At 44.1% G+C, this 23,263-nt stretch overlaps 1 protein-coding gene across 1 annotated transcript; it reads right to left on the bottom strand.

Annotated features, from left to right (window-relative positions):
* Window positions 1–771: 771 nt before the first annotated feature.
* On the bottom strand, window positions 772–15,167 carry LOC310907513 (D-beta-hydroxybutyrate dehydrogenase, mitochondrial-like; the record flags this gene model as incomplete). The annotated part of the gene is made up of 4 exons (XM_083857772.1): window positions 772–1,878; window positions 4,424–4,554; window positions 7,260–7,412; window positions 14,828–15,167. The coding sequence occupies 4 exons, from the start codon at window positions 15,165–15,167 to the stop codon at window positions 1,531–1,533; spliced, it is 972 nt and encodes a 323-aa protein (XP_083713898.1). The 3' UTR covers window positions 772–1,530.
* Between the last annotated feature and the right edge of the window lie 8,096 nt (window positions 15,168–23,263).

The following is a 23,263-nucleotide window of genomic DNA, read 5'->3' as shown; positions in this document are numbered from 1 at the left end:
CCTGGCAATCCTCCAGGGATGGGTTCAGCATTTGGAGAGAGAAATAACATGTTCCACAATCTCCAACAGGTGCAGTGGCTGTTCCACTGCTGAGTGTGCCAGGAGAGAGCCTGGAATTGTCACTCTGTGGGCTCATCTCGCCTGTGTTCCTGATTCACACTGCCCAAATTACCCACCAGGAGAGAGCATACATTTTCTCAGTAATTAAATAAACATGTTAGGAAAGGCTTTCCAGGTACAGGGGGCAATTTCTGCTTCAGATGAGAAAGTTAACTATGTCAACTTACAACAGAGTCTTTGATGTGCTATGGGAGACCTGGCATGGGGGAAGCTAATGCTCAGTGCTGCTGCCCTGTATCTATCACTGCCACCAGAGCTGATACCAGCTCTTCTGGGATCTTTTGGTCCCAGAGTTCTTGGATTTTCTGCCATCCCATAACCAAGTCAAATTTAAAGCTGTATGTGTAAACAGCAATCTTTTCCACAACAATTAGTAGGAGGGTGTTAATGGAGCTACTGTGATCAATTACTCTCATAGATAAATGTAACTGATGTCTCCCTTTCCTGTCAGTAGGTATTCTTTTCTTCAGACCTTATTCCTTACAATAGCAGCCAAACCTGTGTATGTTCTTTCTGAGCTCCAAGTATACTGGTATCTCTCCTTGGTGTTTAGCTCTCTCACTACACTTCACATCAACACATTGATTAGTACAGACATTAGAAAAAAGATAGAGTTTATTTAGGATTAAATACTCATTTATAGATGGAATATGTAACTTGTTTTCTGAAGTCTGTGATATACTGGCTTTGTTACAGATTCATCCAGAACACCTGAAAAAGGACTGAATTGTAGTTAGCCAAAACAATGTTTTCATAGTACAACTTTATTATTCATAGAATCATAGAATGGTTTGGGTTGGAAAGGACCTTAAAGATCATCAAATTCCAGCCCCTCTGTTGTGCTCAGGGACACCTTTCACTAAGCCAGGTTGCTCAGAGCTTCAAGACTTCCTAACTTGCTACAGCCATTTAACCCCATTCAAAGTATTTCAAGGTCCAATGCTCATTTCTATGACTTTTCCATTAACCTCTTCCTATCACCCCTAAATAAATGGTTACTGAGGTTTCTACAAGTAAGGGCTTTTCATCTCTGCTGTAGTGTCTTCAGGTGTACAGCTGGCCCTGTAGGACACTCTCCATTTTGTCTGCATCATGTCTGTAACACAATAACCTGCTATTGCTTTAGAAAAAGATGTATTAAATTTTCCAGGCAATAACCAAAGCGGCTTAAGTGGATGGGGTTTTTCCACAGGGGAGAGGTAAAGTTGCTTACACAAATGATTTAATTTTACACAGGGTCCTGTATGTTTTTCCCTAGCAATCAGTGACAGTTCTGATTAGGGAGACTCCTCAAAGTTTGTATTGGTTAATTGGTGTCACTGTACTGACACAGGGGGGCATTAAATTCAGCTCTGACTTTCACATTTTATAAACCACCTCACCTGAGTCAAAGAATAGCACCACTGTAGGCTATGCAAGTTTTACTTTGCTCAGAGCATAAGACAGAACAGAATCCATCACAACAGTGGGGAACAAAGCACACACAAACACCAGGACCTTCTCTTTCAGCTTCGCCACCATGTAACGTGCCTTGGGTGCAGGAGACGTCAGAGCATCCACCATAGCATCTACAACCTCATTGCCATTAGTGCTTCCCTCACTGAGGATGCTGTTGAAAAAGTTTGCCCGCTCTTGAACATACTCCTTGTTGTAAACAGCTTTTTCCTCTTCACTCAGCTCACTCCAGATCTCGTCAGCACTGAGTGGTGGCTGGATTTTTGTAGAGCGTGCATAATTCCCTGGCTGGATAATACAGACCTGAAAGCAAGATTAAACAAACAAACAAAAAAAAAAAAAAAGAAACACCTCATCAAGGTGCAATCCATCATTGTGAATTCAATTAAATACTGTAGTCAGTAACACAGATCAAAAGCTCTCTACAGAAAATGCTGCTTTGTTGAAATTTTAACCCTGGAAACTTGACTGAAATCAAATATATTCCTGTGAAATATTTTAAGATTGCAGAGGTGCTTTATTCTGACTCCCTCATTTCACTCTGATGTTAATGTTCTTGTTTTGACTACTCAGCACAGCCTCACAGAATGCGATAGAGCACCTTTGATTGCTGTAGAATGCTTAACAGTATAAATGTTTTGACAATACTGAGACAAAGCATTTCAGTATGACTTTGATGTCTCCAAATTGGAGTACTTTGGATTTTTCGCTCAGTGGAGAACCTTGCAATTAATAATTTTTTGACCCAATTTGGGACAAAAGGAGATATCAAAGAAAATGATCAGGTCCTGGAGAAAGAAGTGCTGTTTTCCCCAAGTAGGTGTAATAAGAAGTAAAATAGGTCTTGTCAGCAAAGAACAGGAGGACCAAAGGTCTTGCTCTGCCTCTCACTGAAGCCATTAACAAATTTCTGTAGATTTGTGCACATAGATTTAAATGAGAAGCACACAAGTCCTTTGCTGCTCCACATGTTTTCTTTGTGTGTTGCTGCTGTTCTGCTCCCTTCTGAGTATTCCAGGGAGTTTTGGAGCAGGCTGAGCACTCACAGCACACATGCTGCTCCTCAGTTAGCAGCAGCCTTGTTCAAACTATTTGTAGATATGCAACATTAAAAGCTCCATGGCATTTAACTGGCCTGATTTCTAAAGACTGCAACACAAGGTGAGGAAAACCCCTGCTGAGTTCTGTCAGAGACTTGGGGATCTGACAGGCATTCTCAGGGAAGTCTGTGATGATATAAACCCTGATTTCTTCACTCAATCACCCAGCAGATGTTCCCACCTGTATCAGTCCCTGCCTGCTGGCCTGCATGGTGATGATTCACTGCTCTCAGGAGGATTGGGATGCAGGTCCTATGCACAGGGAGAAGGAAGGGATGCAGACAAATTCCAGCAGAGGATGGTGTGCACAGCTGGAACGGCTCCATGCTGCCTAAAGCAGGTTTGTCAGTATCCTCAGGAGCCTTCTCTTCTGGTGCTATTTAGAAAAGTGTTTGGTATCAGCCAAATAGTAAACTTCCCACATTAATTGTTAACAGAGAGGTTTTGAAAGCTTCCTTTTTTGGAGTTGGCTTGGAGAGAAGGTTTGGTTTTTGCCCTTCCCACCTTTTCTGTAGCCTTTCCACTGGAAGACACATTTTGTTTCCTGCAGGCTGTCAGCTTGCCTGGCCAGAGTTCAGTGGGACAGAGCCACAGCTCCAAGTGCTCCTTGCCACCTCTGAGCACCTTTCTCCTTAAAGGACAGAGGATGACAGAGCAGTGCAAGGGAGCACAGGAAAAAGGGACTGTGTGTTTTGTAGGCTCTCCATAGGGTAGGTTCTCAGGCAAATGCCAGCCAGCATCTTGCATACAGTGAGAAACAAAAAAATACCTCTCAAAGATACTGCAGAAATGTTTGTCAGCCTGGCTCACTCGGTTATGTGCTGGGAATACTGCAGAGGTGGAACAAAAAAAAACCCCAAAACAGCCAGAGTAGCTAACCTATTAAACTAAGCCCTTCCATGCATTAGAGATTATCCTCAGCTAATCAGCAGAAATCTTCATCATGCTGTGTGGTATTAGGATGTGTAAAGTCACTTGCATTTTACAGCCCCTCATATTTATCTGACAGGGTAGCTAACAGATGCATAGCTGTAATATTTTCCAACACAAAGCTAATGAACAATGCTGTAAATCTGTACACATGAACAGTGCACCAATGCAAACCTGCCAGGGAAGTCTTTGAGTGTTTGGGGAAAGTGTTCCAGCAGTAGAGTGACTCCAAGGAAAAAGCCCAGTGAAGCTACTTAGTGATCTAAGCTTTGGTTTGACTATTAGAGTTGCTTAGAGCCCTAAGAGCACTCTTAGAGCCTCTTAGGTTAAGAGAATAAAAAACATAATTACTCTGCACAATGCTGCCTCTTGCAGCAAAGCTGTTCTCACAAAAAGCAAGGAGTTGGTGTTCTAAGAGGAGAGAAAGAACCCTTCAGGCAAGTGATGAGCCTCCTTCTGGCTGCACAGCACTCAGTGTCTGGCTCTCTGTAGCCCCCCAGGGAACATTTGGGTTCCTCACTGCTGTTGGGAGCTCAGGGAGGCCTGTGTCAGGAAGCTTCTCCAGTGCAGAGGATGTGGAGAAAGGGTGGAAGAAGCAGGAAGACCTGTTACCCACCAGCTTCTCAGAACCAAAACCATCACCCAGCCCTGCTGTTCCCACTGATTTCCAGCTGACTGACTGGCCAGAGAAAAAACACCTCTTCCCAAAAGGAAGCTGCACCCATAAATTCAGTTCTGATCTTTTATCTTTGGTACTTTGTTTCACATAATTCATTACATCACTAACCTGGTTTCCAGATTCTTGTTACATCACTTACCTGGACACCAAACTTCTTCATTTCCAGTCTTAAAGCATCACAAAATCTTTCAATAGCTGCCTTGGTCATAGAATAAATGCCATTTCCCAAAGTAAAATAGGCAATGATGCTGGACATGAAAACAATACGTCCTAGAAAGAAAACAGTACAAATAACTTCACTCTCAGTCTCTAACATGGAATCAATTCATCTCAATCTTCTGAGCTGCTAAGAATGTGGTGTTTAGCAGGAGATCATTTTACTGCACACTGTGCCAAAACTGGACAGGGTCAGTGTGCAGTCCCAGCACAGAAGGGCACTCAGCTCTGTTAAGCAGAAAACTTCACACAAAAATTTTCCACCTAGTGACAGATGTTGGACTAGACAAGGTGTAATACATTCCCAGTGTGCTGCGTATTCCTTCTGAGCCTGAGATAGGATGAAAAAGATGGAAACAAAGCAGTGCCCTAAAGACTGAAGAGTAGTAGTAAGAGACTGTGCTAATAAGAGAAGAAGGACTGCAGAGGAGAGGGGAGGTGATTTTCCCTGAGGTGGATATATGGTCATTAATACCAGTTTTTCTGTGTTAAGAGACCTGGTTTTATAACTCTGCATAGAAAGTCCAAGCCATGATGAGCTTCACCATGGAAATGTGACTTGCCAAATATGTGCAGGTTTACACCACCTTACAGTGATTTCCCTGATCTGTGTTGCTTTTCCCTTCTTTCTAACTCCTGCTGAGTGCAGGCATGCCTTAAATAGCAGAGATTCCTCATTTGAGGCACTGGACTGTGCTTCATTTCCATTGTTTCCTTGTAAACTTCTGTCACATAGTCCTACCATGGGGTAAGGAATGTCTGGGTGTGGATATACAAATACCAGAGGTGAGGCAGAGGATGGCCTTGTCACTGACAATACAGAGAAAACAGCTGCACTCCTGTTGCTGCCACAGATGCAGTCAACATCTGGGCCCCAGATCTCACCAAATGGAGTAGGGTTGGGGGATATCAAAAGGTATCACGGGAATGCAGTGATATCTGTCCTTCTGAATTAGGTTCCCTGCCTTCCTATACACCATGCCAAATAAATCTTATATACAGGAAGAGGAAAATAACTACCAGCTTGATGATCAACTGGCCTGGCCAGCTGGAAAAGATACAGAGAAATGTTGCTCCTCTCAGGGTAGAATGTTCAAGTCCTAGGCTGGAGGGCACTATCTCCCTTTACAAGCATTAATAATTGTATTAATAATTCTGAAGTGTTTTTTTGGAATAGGTGGACATCCATGGCAGTAAGCCATGGGTAGGATGACCTCTGCCTCCACTGTCCAGTAGCCAAGTGGTCTGGGGCACACACCCAAGATGTGGGACACCTCATTTAACTTCTCTTTGTTCCTAAGTGAATTGAAACCCAGATTCCCCAGGAGAATGCTCTAATATCTGTAATTCAAGCTTTTCATTTGCAGAGGTCACTTGCTGCCCCCAGACACATAAGCTTTAGTTATCCTGGTTGCTCCTGCTGGAAAGTGACAGGAAATCTAGGATTCTTCCTGGGATTCTTCCCTAGAGTGCCTTGGCCTCCTCTCCTACATAGATGGCACTTGAAAATGGAGTGCAGGAGTTAATCAAGGAAACACTGACAGCCCTGAGAGAGATACAAAATGTTCCTTTGAGCTTTGAGGTGTGTGTCCAGCCACCCAAACCTTCTAAAGGTTTATGCATGTGCTTAATATCACTCACACAAAAGTCCCTTTTGCTTCAAAGTAACCCTGTGGAATTCACTGGGTCAGAGAAATGCCTCTGGTGGTTCAGCATCACAGAGTTTCTGCATTAAGTAGGACATGACAGGGAAAAGAGATGTCTCCCTGTGTAATGGCCACATAACACACTCACTGGGTACACACAATGCCACATTCTTCTACAAAAACACATCCAGCTCACAGTATTTAAATGTTTCTTTCTTCTTGTGTCACAATGCCATCAACCAAAGGCAGCCAAGCAGAAAGAGACAGACTAGCCCCCCAAAAAGCGATGCTTTTATCTTACCAACAGTTTGTGTAGCAGTGACACCTGGGGTTTCCAGGTGAAACCTACCCCTTCCTGTGCTTGATGCTGCACACAGAGCACAAACCCTCACCCTAAAGAGCCTAGAACAGCCAGATAAGACAAGGAAGAGGGGATCTTCTTCCCCAAACACAGATGGACACAGCTAGGGAACAACCTGCAAAGCACCCAAGACATGCTGCCATGCTGCAGAAGGTATTGAACCATTCCTTCTCAGAAAGAAGGATAAAGCTCACAGGTAGGGAGGTTCATGCAAATGCATTTGTCCCACTGGATACCCGTGCACCTCTACATACTTGAAGTTTCCTGCCCAAGGTCACAGAGGCTCCAGAGAGCTGGAACTGGAAGCTGGATGTCTCTAGTTCACCTTTGTAGGGTCATTCCTCCTCTCCTAATTGCCCAACAATAAAATTGTAAAGCCTAAATAATAAAATTAGGCAGTTTAATGGATCTTTGTGTTTTCTGATTGTCAGTGCTTAAAAAGCTTGCCTGGGCTTAATGACGTATGGTAAACATTTTTCCTCTTTTTTTTGAGTCAAACAGTGAGAGAAATCCTTATTTATAAATACTTTTTTTTTCCTGTGTACTGCAAAGACAGAATCTTTAAGGGTATTTTTTCCCCTTATGGCTTCTCCTCCTTTTCAGGATCAAGTTGCTCTTTAAGGCCACACAGAAGGAAGCTGTCATTTCAGTTCAATGAGAGACAATTAAAGCCTCTTTTATAGATGCTACATTACCCTGATTATAGTAAGCTAATTATTCTACAACTCTAAATAACAGTGGATTAGCATTACCCTTGTATTTCCTTAGAAGGGGAAGAAATGCCAGAGTTGTCCTGATGCTCCCAAGGAGATTCACATCTGCAAATTTTTCATATGTCTCCATAGGCAGCCACCCTGTCTCGCCAAATGTTGATATTCCTGCATTGTTGACAAGCCCCCAGAAACCTATGGAAGAGAAATGACTCAGCAAACATTTTTAACTGCAAAGCAACCACTGTTAGATAACAAAGCAACAGCACTGATTCAGACCATTGGAAGAAACTGTATAGCTGTGTAACATTTTTGTCTTTTCCATTAAAAGTGCAGGCATGTTTTGTTCAATGAAGGAATGCCATTGTGGCCATAATCTGGACTAAATGGAATCATAAAACAGTTTGAGTTGGAAAAGCCCTTAAAGATTATCCAGTTCTACCCCCCCTTCCCATGGTCAGGGAGACCTTTCCTATAAGTCTCGGTGCTATTTAATAATCGCTCACTCTATAGTTGTCTTAAGGTATTTATGAATAACATGATCTAGGACACTACATCATACTGCCAATGTGGTGTACCATGATATTTTAATTACTTTAATCCCACTGTGTGCTATGAGCAGCTTTGTTAAAAATATATTAAGCAGTCTAAAGGCTAAGGGGTACTATTTTCAAAGTGCCTGACTAATTTGAGACCCTAAGTCTTGCATCTTTTTCCAAGATGTGAGCTCTGATTTCTTCTGAAATCAGCCACTATCAGGTACATGGCTACAACATTGGGTAAAGTAATCAAGCAGGGTCAGTGGCTACAGTATTTTTTAAATTTTGTGCTTTTGAACAACTTTATTTCCCATGTAATGACAGGCTTTGGTGCTAAGGAGCCCACCCCCTGACACACAGAAAGATTTCAGCGTTTACAAGCAGAAATGTATTGGCAGCAAAGCTTGTTCTGCCAGAGCTCAGTGACAGGAAGCTGAAGCCCTTTAGCCCAAAGCCACAGCAGGTCTCCTGTGAGCCCTGTGCAGTGCTAACAACCTCAACTGTGGGAATGCTGTGCTGGAGTGGGGAGCACTCAGGCTGGAGCTGACAGTGCTGCCATGCTGGCTTGTTCCTGCCTACACAGCCCATAACTGTGGATGCAGAGCAAAGCAGGGAGTGATGCAGTGCTTTGAAAAACATTTCTGTTCCTGTCCTCCAGTCCTGACTGACAGCACTGTGAGGGTGACCAGCAGTGTAACTCAGGAGTACCAGGGCAGCCTGACTGGTGCAGTCAGCCGAACAGCTGAATTTACAGCTTGGTTCTGCCAGCTTTGACAACAATGCTCATGCATTTCTCTTAAAGAATCCTTGTAGGTGTCCAAGGCAAATAATTGTTTTGTCATGCCTTCTACAGGACTTCCAAGCCTGGGTTTCTGGGGAGGCAGAGCAGGTTTTAGTGCCTTTCTTTCTCTGGACACAAGAGTCTGGGGCAAGGGTGATGCTGACCCAGATGTAGCCTCCTGTACCTGTGGCAGCAGAGTTATTCTCAGGAGACTTTTGATCACCTTAGTGAAGGCACTGCAGAAACTTTTGGGCTGAACCCTTTTCTTTCTGATCTTCTCCAACAAAACTACTGAAATAACTTCATGGTATCTTGGTCCTTCCAGAGCCCTGACAAGAACTGCCAATATTAGATTTCATTCACACAAGTAGTTTAAAATTAAACAGAATTTTTTTAAATTAGTTTGTAAAGCAGACCTCTGTAAGCTTTTCCAATATATATATACACACTACTTGTATTATCTAATGGAATTGGTCTTTAAACAGAGAAAGAAACTGATTTCTTTTAGTGACTGTTTTGCAGGGCAAAACGCTCAAAATCAGGAATTTACCACCCAGAACTTGGATAACTCTGTCCTCCAAAGAGGATCAATCACTATTCAGCTGCGTGTCACCCAGCAATCCTTGTCACTGGACTTCTCTTAGACCTTTAGTTACAGACAGACTGCTGCCCTAGTAATGCTGCAGCTTCCTCTGGACTCACTTCTTTTCCATGGCCCCAAATCTGAGCAGACAGAAGAGAGGAAATAGATTTAAGAATTGGCCATGGAACTGGGCAGCCTTGACTTCCTTCTTCCCCCTGCTAGTGCCATATTGTTCTGTGTCTTTCTATCATTCTCTGGCTTTATTTCTCCATCTTAAAATGGAACTCATACCCATGGGACTTACCTCCCCATAAAATGCTTCCAGATCAATGGCTTAGAGAGCTCTCTGCAGAAGCTAATTATTAGTATTTTTGTACTTGCACACAATCTGATCTGCAGATGGGCTGAGTGGCTGTACACCCCATCTGTTTCTGCTCAAAGCTGGAGGTTTCTGTACTCAGGGTTATTTTTACATAACCTAGCTAACCACAGCCCAAACTAAAGCCTGGCATCACAACAAAAGCTGTTTTCTGATCTTTTCAGCTTTACCTTTTCTAATTTAAAAGAAAACATTTTTGTTCTGCCACTGCACTGTGTGCAGCACAGCAAGAACACTTGCTCCACACACCCCTGATTTTATCAGGCCTTCAGAAATACACCCATTAATCTTTAGACAATTGATTTTCTTCCTCTTTCTCTAAACTGTGAAACTCAGAATTTAGCTTGCAAGGCTTAATTTCCACTCCAGCCATTTGCCTCATGTCCTTCAAAGCCTCCAGGTGGCTGCTGGTGAGGCCAGCCTGTGTGTATCAACAGAGCTCACAAAAAAAATGGCTCCTTCCTTCTGTGTAGTGGCCAAATCAAAAGCCATGAGGAGAAAAATTGGCCTGAGTTAAATTAAAACAGACTTTTTAAAGAGCAGATTAAGTCAAACACAAAAAGGCACTTTGCACCCGGTCAGGTCAAAACACTTTGTTTGCCCTCAAGCAAAACATATTTTTTCTTAGAACATTTTGGCACTTCCAAATGGGAAATGTTCTCATATCTTCCAGAATGTTTCCAGCCACTCTGTTTAGCTGAATCGATTCACAAAATTCTACCCAAATAATAAACAGTTCATTATGCCCTTATGCCACTTTCTTAGGATATTTCCTACTTCTGAGAAACAACCCGCCCAGCTCTGTATTCAGGGTACTTGAATCTGCTTTGGTCTTCCTTTCCTGAAATGTTTGTGGTAAAAAATTAATGCTATAAATGTGCATTCAAAACATACTGTAAATTACAGGTAACCTAAGAAATACAAATGGAAATTTTTAAGGACAAGGCACAAGGAATTGAACAGCTGAGAGTGATGCTGCATTTCCTCAGTGTCCATGCAGAGACACATTTGGAAAAAGCAGCTGATCTTTGGTGTGTCAGACTGTCAAAGCAGAACTCAATCACAGTTTATGAAGAGAGGTGTTAAGACTATGCTACAGCAGGCAGGGAAAAAATAAACTGGAAAGCAGGACTGGATGCCACAGAAATTTTCACTGATCTCTGTGTTGGGGAAATGGATCCTGACAGCAAAGAATTAAAAGATATAGCCAAGGATCTAAGAATCACATTAGGAAACTGAACTTAAGATTAGTGAGGCTTTCTGGAGGACACGTAAGCTCCCCAATAATTTCTACTTCACAACATGTTGACCAAAAGATACATATTCAAAGTCCTTATTTAGGCTAAAAAGATATCTGAATTTTTTTCCAGAAACTCTTAAAAGTCTTCTTCCTATTAAAGTTAATCCAGTTGCAGATTTGCAAAACCTTTTGAAAATCAGGTTGTTTCAGTGTTGCTGCCAACACTCAGATAATACCTGAATTCTGCCACACTCTCTAAATTCCAAGTATTCTTGGGAGCACTGATCTTTGGAGTTTTTCCTCTAAGCCTGAGCCCATGTGGAAATGACAGGCTCTTCCCTGATGGATTCCAGACCAATAGTAGAGGAAACTAGCCAAAGGAAGGAAAGCGTGATTTGCCTTGTTCCTTTGGAAAAATGAGGAGAGGGAACAGCCCAATCCATCTGTGGCAATGCAGGGTGGGAGCAGGCCAGATGAGATTCCTGAGTTATATTTACATCCATTCATGAGTCACCACCCTTGGCTTGGAATATTATGCTGAAACTGTCTTCACTGTAAGGATAATCTATTTCTATAGGGAGTCTGGACTAAAATATTGTACCATGGCTGAATTCTATTAATAGAAAATCATAATTAAGTGTAAGAGAGTACTTAATAACTTTTGAGTAGGAAGTGGGACTAAAACTAATATCCGTCCATTCCAGCTAGCTAATGTCACCCACTCACAACAGGCAAGAAAAGGAAGAGAAATTCTGGTTTGAAACAGAAGAAAATCAGAAAAATTCCGAGGTTTGCTGCAGAGCCCAATAGAATTGCAAATCACTGTGCTCTGAAGTCCTGGTCTACTTCATATTGGCTTTGGATTTCTACTCTTGTATAACAGAGAGAGAAGACAATGAGGAGCTTGGGCTAATTATGGTTACAGCAGAACTAGAAGGTGTAGGGAGAAGTGTGTTGTATTCCTGATACTCTGATTTTATTCTGATATTTTACACATTTTTTGTACACTTTATACTGAATAGCCTACTTAAAGCAGAAAGTCTCTTTTGGTCTTTTGTATATCTACTTATCCTGGGCCCAGGAAAAAGGCAGATTAAGGTGACCTAAAAGACAGCATATCTGCCAAAAAGCCCTACAAGTCTGAGATGCACAGTCCATGGAAAGGATGATACTGTAATCATAAAGAATATTTAATCTTTTCCAGGATTTACTCTGAACTATTTAAACACAGGCATGCAAAGAGCAATCATCATTTAACTGCTTTCACTTCATTTTGGTCCAGCTTCTGAGGTTTCACTTGGATCTGTGGCCTTTGCACACTTACCATTAGGCCTGGGATTATTCAAGTGACTATTTTTGGAATGACACAGGAATGTTTTGGCGATCAGAATTTAGAATTTAAAATCTTTCTTACCTGTGTGAAACAGATTATAGTTAAAATAAAAAAAAAAATTAAAAAAAAAAAAAAAAAAAAAAAAAAAAAAAAAAAAAAAAAAAAAAAAAGGAATAATCTGATAAAGTGATTCCCAGGGATAGGTTCCTCTTCTCAGTTTCTACAGGGAATTGCTGAACAGAAATCTCCTATTGTGAGGGAGGGAGAGAGAGAAACAGAGAAAACTGTCCCACAGTACTTAAAAGCTAATAGTGACATACAGGACACTGCCAGCAACTACTTAAACGGTGCATGTTTTCACAGCTTTTAAGCAAGGTAATGCATGACCTACTGTAACCTTTCAGCACAATCCACTGGATCCCTACATCAGTTTGAGTTGTTTGTGCAAAAACCAAAAGCAGACATTTTATCTGTCCAGTGCTTATTTACTACAGTCTACTGGAGTCATCACCCACCACCCTTTGCTCTCCTCAATACAAATGTCTGAGCTGCATCTGATTTCCACTTTGGTCAGCCCCCTGCTGTAGGCCCTGGGTGTGGTTGCCCATGATCCACCAGGGAAAATGTCCTAAGGTTTCACCACTGAGGGTTGTTTAACTGGTGACACATTGAGGCACATGTTCCACTGCCCACCCTTTGTGTAGCACGTTCTGTGTAGTCATGTACTTTTCTTACCTTCTAGGTTCTTTCAGAACATAAATGCAATAACAAATGGTTCAGAATTCTCTTTCCTAATGAAAAAGAATTTAATTAAAAACAATCTTTGACCTAAACATAAAAAAATTACAATTCCTGTCTTTAACAGAAAAATTGGTTCATATGAGAGCTAACTCCTGTTTAATCATGAAATTGAAACTGTTTTTATAAAGGTTAAATACCAAAGAAAAAACATATCTATTTTCAGAGGTGCCAAAATGAACACTCCTAACTTTTGAAGACTTTTTTTTATAGTCTACATGAGTATTGTCACAGTTTCTTTACAATTGAGATAAAAATATTTGTGTCTCTCTATTTTAGAAAATATGTAGAAGACTTGTAGTTTTACCATTACCATCAGACATTAAAATAACAACTTTATGCCTTCTTATTTAATAAAAGGAAGAATACTCGATAAATGTGAGTTTCCCCATGTGGCCTATGTGCTACCTGGATCTATAAAATTATTTTTTCTTTTCTGCCTTTGCAGAATACCCTCAAAATTCTGCAGCAGCAGAGCTGCCCAGCCATGGAAAAAGGCATCATAAAAATGTGTGTGCCTGTCCAGCCCAACATCCCAGGTGTGAGGGCCTGAGTGGCAGCCCAGGAACACCACTATGCACACACTGTGTGCCTGCTGCATTCCACAGCAGCCGTGTGTGTGTCTGCCTGGGCCTGGAATTGCTCTGAAGGCACATCCACAGTCTGTAAGCAGCAAGGACAACCCACAAGTTAGTGCTGACTCTGGACTCCAGGGTCTACATGGCAGCAGGGGCACAACCATTGCAGGACAGGATAAGATGTTGTAATTGCAGGATAAATTATGGGAAACCCAGAGTTCCAAGTGACCTGATCCCCATGGAGCCTTTAAGGGGTTTGGGAGACATTTGTGTTTTCTGTGGGTTGAGGAAAGGCCTGAGAGGGGAAGGCTCTGCCTCTTAATAAGGTCAAGATCAACCATAAATACATGTGCTTAATGAGCAATGTCTAGGCTTCTTCTCCCTTCACTTCACTTTCCCTTCCCAATGTGCTAATGAGCCAGGCAGGCAGAGGCCTTGCATTTCATGATCTCTCTGCCTGCCTCATTCTCCACTTTTATTCCCTGTAAGAGCAGGAAGTGTTTGTCTGTGATTTGGAGGGAATCTCACTTCTGAGCCTGAGGAAATCTGCTCTGCACCAAGTGTATCTCAGAATTACACTGGATAATTCTCACCCTGCACTCCCAGTGGGAAAGGAGGTAACTGTGGCCCCATCCCCTGCGCTGTGTCACATGTGCTGAAGGGATAACCCCAGGATTTAGGTTGTCTGCAATTATTCTGGAGTTAAGTCTATCCATTCCCCTGGGTGCATGCTCCCTGTAGGGTGTATAATTGACACGTTTCTCTTTCAGTAACCTCTCCAGGGACTACCTTGACAAACCTCAAGTGGTTCCAAGAAGCAGCTGTTTGGGCATGGCACGGCAGCCGCTCTTGCTGCATTTCCTGTACCTATTTCCTCCTTCACAAGTCATGCCCAGAAACGCATCACATTCCCATCCCTCCAATGCTTGTAGAGTTGTTCCGCTCTTTCTCTGCCGTTTTCTTCTATTGGGTATCTGCAGAGGGGATCCAGAGACGCCCCACTCGAGGAGGTCCTCTCCCGGGGGAAAGGCGAAGCTCCCCCGTGCCGCGCTCAGCAGCGCGCCCGCTTTACACTGTCGGCACCTTGGGACAGCCCGTGTACGCGCCAAGGGATTTTTAATAAAAATCTCTTGTCATTACCAACAGCCGTAACTGCACTGAGCCCATCAGTTACGGTGCTCGCTACCCTCAAGCTGTGACAGTCCAGCTGACCCTCTCAGGGAGTTCCCTGCCAGCAGTGTCGGGCGAACCGAGCCGCCGAATCAGCGACACCGCGTCCGCCGGTGCCTCTCGCTGCCGGCAGCCGAGTCCCCCGCCCCGCCCGGCCCGCCGGCCTCACCTGGCTCGGGCAGGTGGCCGAGCACCCCCGGCGGCCTCACCTCGCTCGGGCAGGTGGCTGAGCACCAGCTCCTTGGCGGCGCGCACGTCCCCGGCGCGGGTCACATCGAGCCGCAGGACGCGCAGGCGGCCGGTGCCGCCCGCCTCCCGCTGCAGCCGCCGCGCCCCGTCCCCGCCGGGGCACAGGCAGCCGGCGAACACGGTGAAGCCCAGGCGGTGGAGGCGGAGCGCCAGCAGGTGCCCGAAGCCGCTGTCACAGCCCGTGATGAGTACGGCCCGCCCGGCCGGCTCCAGCCGCGCCGCCCCGCGCCGGCACATCCGCGCCAGCGGCGGCAGCAGCAGCAGAAGGAGCGGGAGCAGCAGAGGGGCCGCTGCCCACATCCCGCCCGCGCCGCCACAGCCGCGCTGTGTAGCAGCGAGGGAGGGACGGAAACCCGCGGGCAGCGCCCTCCCAGCCCGGCACCCCCTCCCCGCCGGCCCGGAATCCCCTCCCCGGGGCAGCGGCCGCCCGCAGACACCGCCCCGCTCCGCGGGCGCACGGGGAGCCCGGGATAGCGCTCCCCTCGGTCCCCGGCCCCTCCGAGCGGCCGCATGTGGTGAAGCCCGGGACTGGGTAGGGGTTTCTCGCCGCCAGGGTCTCCCCCCGCTTTTAGTTTCAAAAAGAAAGCGCAGGCTGGAAGCATCACGCCATCAGCTGGAGCTGCGCCGGCCAAAGGGAGCTGGGTTATTCCGAGATCCAGCGGTATGGACTCTTCAGCTTCCCTACTCAGCTGAGTTTACACTGTCTCGCCGGGGACAGACTACAGACTGGCCGCAGGGCACAAATGAAAGCAGCCATGAGTGTTTCTAGATCGGTCAGGTGGGGATTTCTAAAACAGCTGCATTATTATGTTATAGTTGCTGTATCTTATATATTATGTTGCAGTATTAAATTGTTGTGGGGTTTTTATGGCTCAGGTCCATGACTGTTTTTATCTCAAGGGTGCCTACGTTGCCCCATGGTGAAAGAAAATGTCTGTTTCTTGTAGGCTAAAGTGACATACATTGCTAAAAAAAAGATCCCCAAGAGCTACAATTACAGGAGAAATGTGATTAGGCAGTGTTTTCTCTGCCCTTTCTTTTATCTGAGCAACTCTCCAAGCAGCTATTGAAAACGATACTATGTCATATCTGCCTCCTCTGAGTAAAATGAAATGATTGAAAGAACCAGATGCCTTTATTAATTGTGATTTAAACTTGGCTTGTGAAAAGTACAAAGGGGGCAGTCATTCATGGACATACACACAGCAGCAGAGGAAGCAGCAGGTCTTACCACACACAGAGAAGAGTCCGAATATTTGCTAAAACTACACCCCTGTGGCTCTTCAGTCAGCCCTGTTTATATTTAGTGAACAACCTGTATCTTGTTGTGGCAGATGGGTTTTTGAACTGGTGTTGCCCTGCTGCCCAGGGGTCTCCAGAAATGGTGTGGTCCCTACAGTCAGCTGTGTTTTGTGTTTTCTTGGGGATGCTTTTGCACTGACATAGAGTTTTTAATGACATCCAAAAAAGAAAGGGAATAATTATTAATTTGCTTTTCCAGAGGCTAAGGCATTCCTGAGTTTTACTCTCGTTGGCTGCACATCTGACTAGGTTTATTTCAGCTTTAAATTGTTCAGTACTCTCCCTCTCTTCTGCACTGCTCAGCTCTCCATAGGCATTGCATAATAGGACTAAAAGCCTCAAGTGGCTTGGGAAAGCAAGTTATGCTTTGCTGCTGGGAGACAAAGTAGGACATGGAATGGTAAACCCCAAAGAAGATACCCAGATATTTGTCCCCAGTAGGATTTATTTGAGCATGTTCCATCACACTGGGAGATGCTGCCCCTTTTTAGCCTTCAAAAGATCACTCAGTCTTCTGCGACTACATGAGTCACAAAGCTTCGTCTTTATATTAACAAAATAATTATGCAACCCTCAAAATCATGAGAGCTGATAACAGCCTGTCCTCCAGCCAGCTTCCCTGTCTGGTTCCCTCTGGGATAAAAAGACAGGGATGGATTCCAAATTCTCCTCCTCCATACCTCCTACCCACCTCTCATCCATGTCTGCCAGTCTCTCCTCTCTCAGCTTTTGTGTCCTGTTGATTATGTAAGGATCACAGTCAGTGACAAAACCATTATCTTGAAGACTAAGAGGTGACACAATTAACCTCTGAATTTTATGCTGTCTCTGTTCCAAAAAAAAAAAAAAAACCACCTTCTCAAGATGTTAAAAAGGTGGTACACAAATGTTTCACACTCCCATCTGAGAACAGGAGCAGTATGTTGTCAGAGCAATGGAATCATTTAGGCTGAAAGTTATGGATTGCAACTGTGCCCTTCACACTTAAAAACAACTTCATGACTACTACTCCTGTAAATTAGTCCACTTACGTCTCCAGTGCAGCACATTTGCAGTAAAATTTATTTATTTGAATGATTTTCTGTTCCTAACTCAAATATATACATATATGTGTACACACACAGGCTTGCATGATAACATGTATTTTGAATTTATCACTCCACTTTGTCTAGTTTCTGAAATCCTTCCCATATTTAGGACTTATTTAAATTTAAAAAAAATGAAGTTTTTATCTCTAGCTTAATCTGTTGTACCTCTTGTGCATTTCCAATTAGTTGTGGTTTATCTGTAGCAAGTCTAAGTAAAGGCTTGGATCCTAAGGAAGTAGATGAGGAAATGGAAGACAGAGAATGATACTGATGGGGATCTGGACAATTCCGCTCCCAGAATGTACCCAAGGATTTTCAGCTCTTCCAGAGAGCATTTCTGGGAACAGCAACCCCTGAAGCTTTTGCTTAAAAGCTTAAAGTTTTATTTTGTGTCACCCAGTAAATTTTACAGTGTGAAATAACAAGGTTCTCTGGGAAGGCATCATAATATCTTTTTTTTGTTACTGTGTTGCCATGTTGTCCCTACCCTCAAAACACAAACTGCTTTTCTAAAGGACTGTCAAGTTTCTGTAAAGGACCAGGATAAAGGAGAGCTAGGAAGGGCTGTGTTCCTCTACTGCACCCTGGAACTTCCAGTTTGATTTCAGGGAAGACAGATCTACTTTTTACTTTGTTCCTGAGCAGAGGATCAGTGGCTGTGAGTAGCAGAGCTTGCTGTGGGCCATTTAAATAATATGCACAGATCTTTGTCCAGCATAGCTCCAGCAGAAATCAAGCTACAAGGGAAGAGAGAGGGCAGTGTAGCTTTTCTCTGCTCTCAATCATATTCTTCCATTTTCCCCTATTCTCATATCTACACCCCTCTGCGTATCTTACCCATTCTCTTGTTGCTGTTCCCTCAGCCCTCTACTCTTCCTGGCAGCCTTAGTGAAAACTGGAGCTGTCTCAAAATTTGCCATCTGCCATGCTCAGTGGTGCCCGCTCTCAGCAGTGGGTAGGAGGAGTAAGGATCTTTGGTGTCTTTCTTGCAGGCTCAACTCTCCAGCATCATTTGGAAGTCATTATTATTATTGTATTCTGAAGCAAAGATGAAGCTCTGGTGTCTTTTGAGGTAACTGCAGAGCCATTGGTTTCACATTAATCCCTTTTGGTGCAGAGCATCACTTTGTCAAGGCTTTGGAAAAATGCTGAGAATATGGCAGAGTGTCTTCTAAAAGCTCCAAATAACCCAGCAAACAGTACATACAGACCCCTCTTTTAGCATTCTAATGCTTTTGGATCTTTCATGATTTTCAGGGTGCAGGATCAGGATTTCTGAGCCATAGGAGCTGGCTATATCACACTATTCCCAATGAATGTGACTTCTCTTTGCCATCCATCGTGTCTTGTCAGCTCAGCCAGACCATGTAGCATTACTATTGTCCAGTAAATAGCATAGCAGGCTGCTGGGACCTTTTGATGCTGGTGAAAATTATGCTTATCCAACAGAAAAAAACCCCATAAAATTAATCTTGATCAGCCCACCTGGAAGTTCAGCAAATTAAGTTCCTACTTCTAATGCTAACACACAAATGGCACTGCTTGCTGCAACTATCCAAAAACGTGATATTGAATTTGCATCTGCAGGCAAGCATTTCAGCACTCACAGAAGTAGCTTTCCAGGAAGAAAATCGAAATACGGTGTTTTGGTGCAGTTAAACAGCCAGAGACAGTCTGAGCAGAAAGGCTTGCAGTTTTTAGAGCTGGTGTGTCCTCCCTCAGGATTCAGGCAGAGCAGGCTCTGCCGTGGTGTCAAAGGAAAGGAGCCAGTGGGAGGCTGGCAGTCCATGGAGTTAGACAGGAGCAGTTGCATGTGGGCTGTGCAGGGGGAATATCAAGCCTTTGATGACTAAGCAGAGTGTCTGGTTCTGTATAATGTGATGAGCTGTATTAAAGTTGTGCTGCCTATTTTTAAAAACCCTGGACTCAGCTGACAAAACAGATTTAGGATGCCACATGTAATGCTTAGTGTGTCAAAAAAAGGGAGATGGCTTCTATTTAAAAGGCAAGGCAGGAATATCTTTACCCATGAAACATTTTAAAATACTTGTCACTGCATACAGTGTCCAGACTATTCCAGAGATTAAGTCTTCCATTTGTCAGAAGTTCTTTTAGTAACTCCCTAGGATTAAGTCCATTTTGGCCATACTGGAGTAGTAACAAAACAAGAGAAGATGGAAAGAAAATTCTCCTAGAAGCAGGACAATTCATCATCTTCTCTAACCTGAAGTGACTGATCCCTTTTCAACTGGAGCACCCCTGGCTCAGGGACAGATGGTTCAGCTGGATATCCCTATGCAGGGGCAGTGTAGAAAGTGAAAAGACACCCTATACCTTCCAAAGAACACATTCCAGAAACAAACAAAAAAATTAACTGTTGTATCTAATTGCTGACTTGAAAGACAAATGTGGGATGATTCTGATTTCCAAATGCTACTGCAAAATGATCCCAAGGGAGTAAAAATGCTGGAGACTGTTTCTGCACACGGACTCATACCCACTTTTGTCATGGAAGGATTACCTCAGCACAGCAAACTGAGAACTTCAGTTGGAGATGGAGGATAAGGATGAGGGGAGATCAAGTCTCCTTTTCTTCCTGGTGACCAGATTTGGAAAGTGTTGAAATCAAAATAGTCTCTTTCAGCACGTATTTTCACCTTAGGCACACTTAGGCACATGGTGCAGACACATAATTATTCATCAGGTAAATTGTTTTGAACTTCAGGATTACTGAAAAAGGGGACACAACTCACAAAATTAGGATTTATCTCTGGTTAAAAGTTAAATTTGTTTGAGAAACAGCATGTGTTTGAATACAGGGGCTCTTCCCAGGTGATGAAAAGCCCTTGCACTCTCACACTGTTGAGAAATTCCAATGGTGTCAGAGTAAATACAAAATCAGTTCAATTATGATAAACTGATCCAGCATAAGAATTAGCAGATTTTAAAAGAAATTTACACAGGCCTTAAATATCCCACTCCAAATCTGCCCAGAATTAGCTTTCAGTAGTTTTGATTAATGCTGTAAATTAAATGCCTGGAAAAGCAGAGGACATATTTACATTGATTTGGCTGCAGATTCTCACCACGCAAGAGATAGAAATGTGAAATCTGACTCATACGGGGAGCTCCTACAGTGACATGGGCAGCAGGGGTGGAGCTTTTGAGTGAGAAGTGTGTGAATCGTGCTGTTTCTGACTAATGTTCACCTGTTAGAGCTCTTATTTTTATGGAAAACCTATCCTACCAACCACGTTAGAAGCTGAACAACTTTATCATCTCTGCACTTTTACAATTTTCCCAAGCCAGGGACCCGAAGGGTTGCGGTTTCCTTGGATCATCAGTGCAGAATATTGTCAGTAACGAGTTCTTTGCACTCGGGAGTTGCAGTTTCCCAGAGAACGCCTGTGCCAGTCGGTGCCCACGAGGTGGCAGCCTGTGCGGGAGAAACCTGCGGGAAAAGTGGATTGTCCTGAACCCCTTCTCCCTCCCCTGTGCCGGCAGAAGCGGCCTCTGCCCTGCAGCCTCGGGTTTAGGAGTTCGGATAATGCCCAGAGGATATGCCAGCCCTCACCCGCACGACAGGATCCGACGGGCAGGAAGCGAGTGAGACACACTGACAAGGAGGAAATTCCACGGAGAAAGCAGGCAGGATTTAGCAGTAAAGTCCCGTCCCTGACTGAAAACACAGTCTGGAGTGAGATGCAATTAAAGAGGCCCAGGAGGCCGATGGCCGGAAAATACTTTGTGCTGATGAGCAGCGAAAGAGCTCTGAGTTTGCAGTGCAATAAACATACACGAGCACAGGAGGGTGCTGCTCTTTCTCTTAGCGTAAGCAGCATCTCTCTTCCCTGCTCCGTGCTGCCATCAGCTTACGAGGCATCAGAAGGGCTTGTGTTTGTTCATCCTGGACAGAGCCCGTGGTGGTCCAGCTGCTGAATAACCCCAGATCGCTGCATATTTCTAAAGTAAAGTGACATTCACCTGAAGGGCAGCTTGTGCTTTGAGGTGATGACCAGCACAGCCAGGAGTCTGCTGGAAAAGCACCCAGGTCTGTCATCCTGCAAAATGCTGGCACAGGGGAAGGTGTGGATAATATTACTGTCATCCCTCTCTAGCTAAGGGTACAAATCAGAGGCTGGGGTTTGACATTCCTGTTGCCTTTGTGTTCAGATGTTCAGAGGACAGCCCAGAAGGTGCCACATCATTTGCCAGTTGGTCCAGGCTGGAGGAGCCAAGACACCAATTTCTATTGGAAATAGTTCTGTGGAAATTACTCTGCAGTTTTGTACTGAGTATCATTTGCCTCTCCTTAGCAATTAATCAGCAGGTAGTGAGGGCACAAGGATGGGTAAGGAAGTGCAGGAGAAGTGGTCTAAGACAGCAAATCAGATCAAAGACAAATGTGGCAGAGAAGCCTGGTTTCCCTATTTACAAGTCTGAATTGTCCTGTGTGCGTGACAAGAATAAAAATAAAATAAAATAAAATAAAACAAAACAAAATTTTAAAAAAGCCCAAAGGATAGAAGTATGTGCAGGTTTGCATATTTTAAAATAGAAGTCAAATAGAACTTTTAAAAACAGAAGTCAAAAGCCAACTCCATTTTAGAGTTGGAGGGCTGCAAGAGGAGCTGTATCATAGTCAGCAGAGAGGCTTTGACTAGAAGAAACAGAGATATTGAAATTTGCTGCTAAGCTCACTGATGCAATTTGAGACCCACAGAGAGTGACTCGAGACAGCAGCTACCACTCACCCATCTGTATCTGGGCCCAGAACTCACTTACATTATGCAAAAGGAATTAATCAATAGGTCTGGTTTCCTCCTGTGCAAGAACATCCGTGGTCATATTTGTAAGCTTTCCCTGTCTCATTTTTCCCAACACTCCTGGAAAGCCCACAGAAAAGAAGCCTTGACTTTTCTGACACAGTTCCATCTCCAGCTGCCAGAAGCACTGTCCAGCCTGACATCTCTGAACATCTGCATGGAGTTACCTCCTTGGCCCTGCACTGGGACAGCACAGAGAGCCAAGTTCTGGGTTCAGAGGGGAAGTACATGGCTGGCAGGGCCATTCTTTGAGGATAACAGGATGGAAATTTTATTGTTTAGGGCAGTTTCTGAGCCCTTTGCCCTCCTCATATTGTCTACTTTTATGAGAACATACAGGAGCCATTTTTCAGAAGCTGGTGTGTTCCTATACCCCTGAGCTGAGCAGTTTCCTTGACTTGGGAGTTCTGCCTCCCCTTAAAGCTGCATCACTGGTAAGAAACTGCAACTGCAGCATTACAGAAATAAGGGGGCTCACTTTTCCAGCCCAGGCAGTGTGCAGATCATTTGGACTGGCACCTTCCTAAGCATAATGTTCTGAAATGTCACTATGTTCCTGAGTGAAACTTGGCTTCTCCCCAGCTTGTCTTCTCCTTTGGCTTGCAGCATCTGTGCATCTTTGCCCTCATTTCTTGTCATGAAGGTGCCCGAAGGTGTAGAAGACAGTTCTCTTGTTAATGCTGGGGAAGTGAAAATAGATGTATTTTAAATCCTAAAGGGGTTTTGCCAGTGTACTTCTTGCCATCCTGCAATTGTCCACTTTTTGAGTGGACCCTTAAATGTAAGGGAGATGCTTTGGAGCAGCACAGGGAATGTTTAAGGCCTCCTGAAGGGCTCCAGCTGCTTAGAATCACTCTAAACTGGGTCATTTTTAATGCTCCTCACAGGGGGTTCAAAGCACAACTTTAAGCCTTTGGATTTGGAACTTTGCGTTTAAAGTTTTAATGATAGACTCTGCATGCGGGCTTGGCCATTCCCTTCCTCTGGTGGTGTTGGATTTCCTTTTTCATTTTGGCAGATTTCCAAGGGTGCCAGACAGTCAGGGAACAGGAATTGACTCCAATTCGGACAATGTGCCACAGAACAGCCCAGTTCTGTGATGGTGTTTCCCTCTCAAACCAGCTTCCTTCCGAGCAGAGCCCACTGGTGTCACTGTGGCCACAAGTTGTGTTTCAGACCA

Source organism: Zosterops lateralis (genome assembly GCF_965231275.1).
Source record: "Zosterops lateralis genome assembly, chromosome: 3".
Lineage (NCBI taxonomy): Eukaryota > Metazoa > Chordata > Aves > Passeriformes > Zosteropidae > Zosterops > Zosterops lateralis.
Note: the sequence above shows the minus strand (reverse complement) of the source record. Positions and strands in the feature narration are given on the sequence as shown.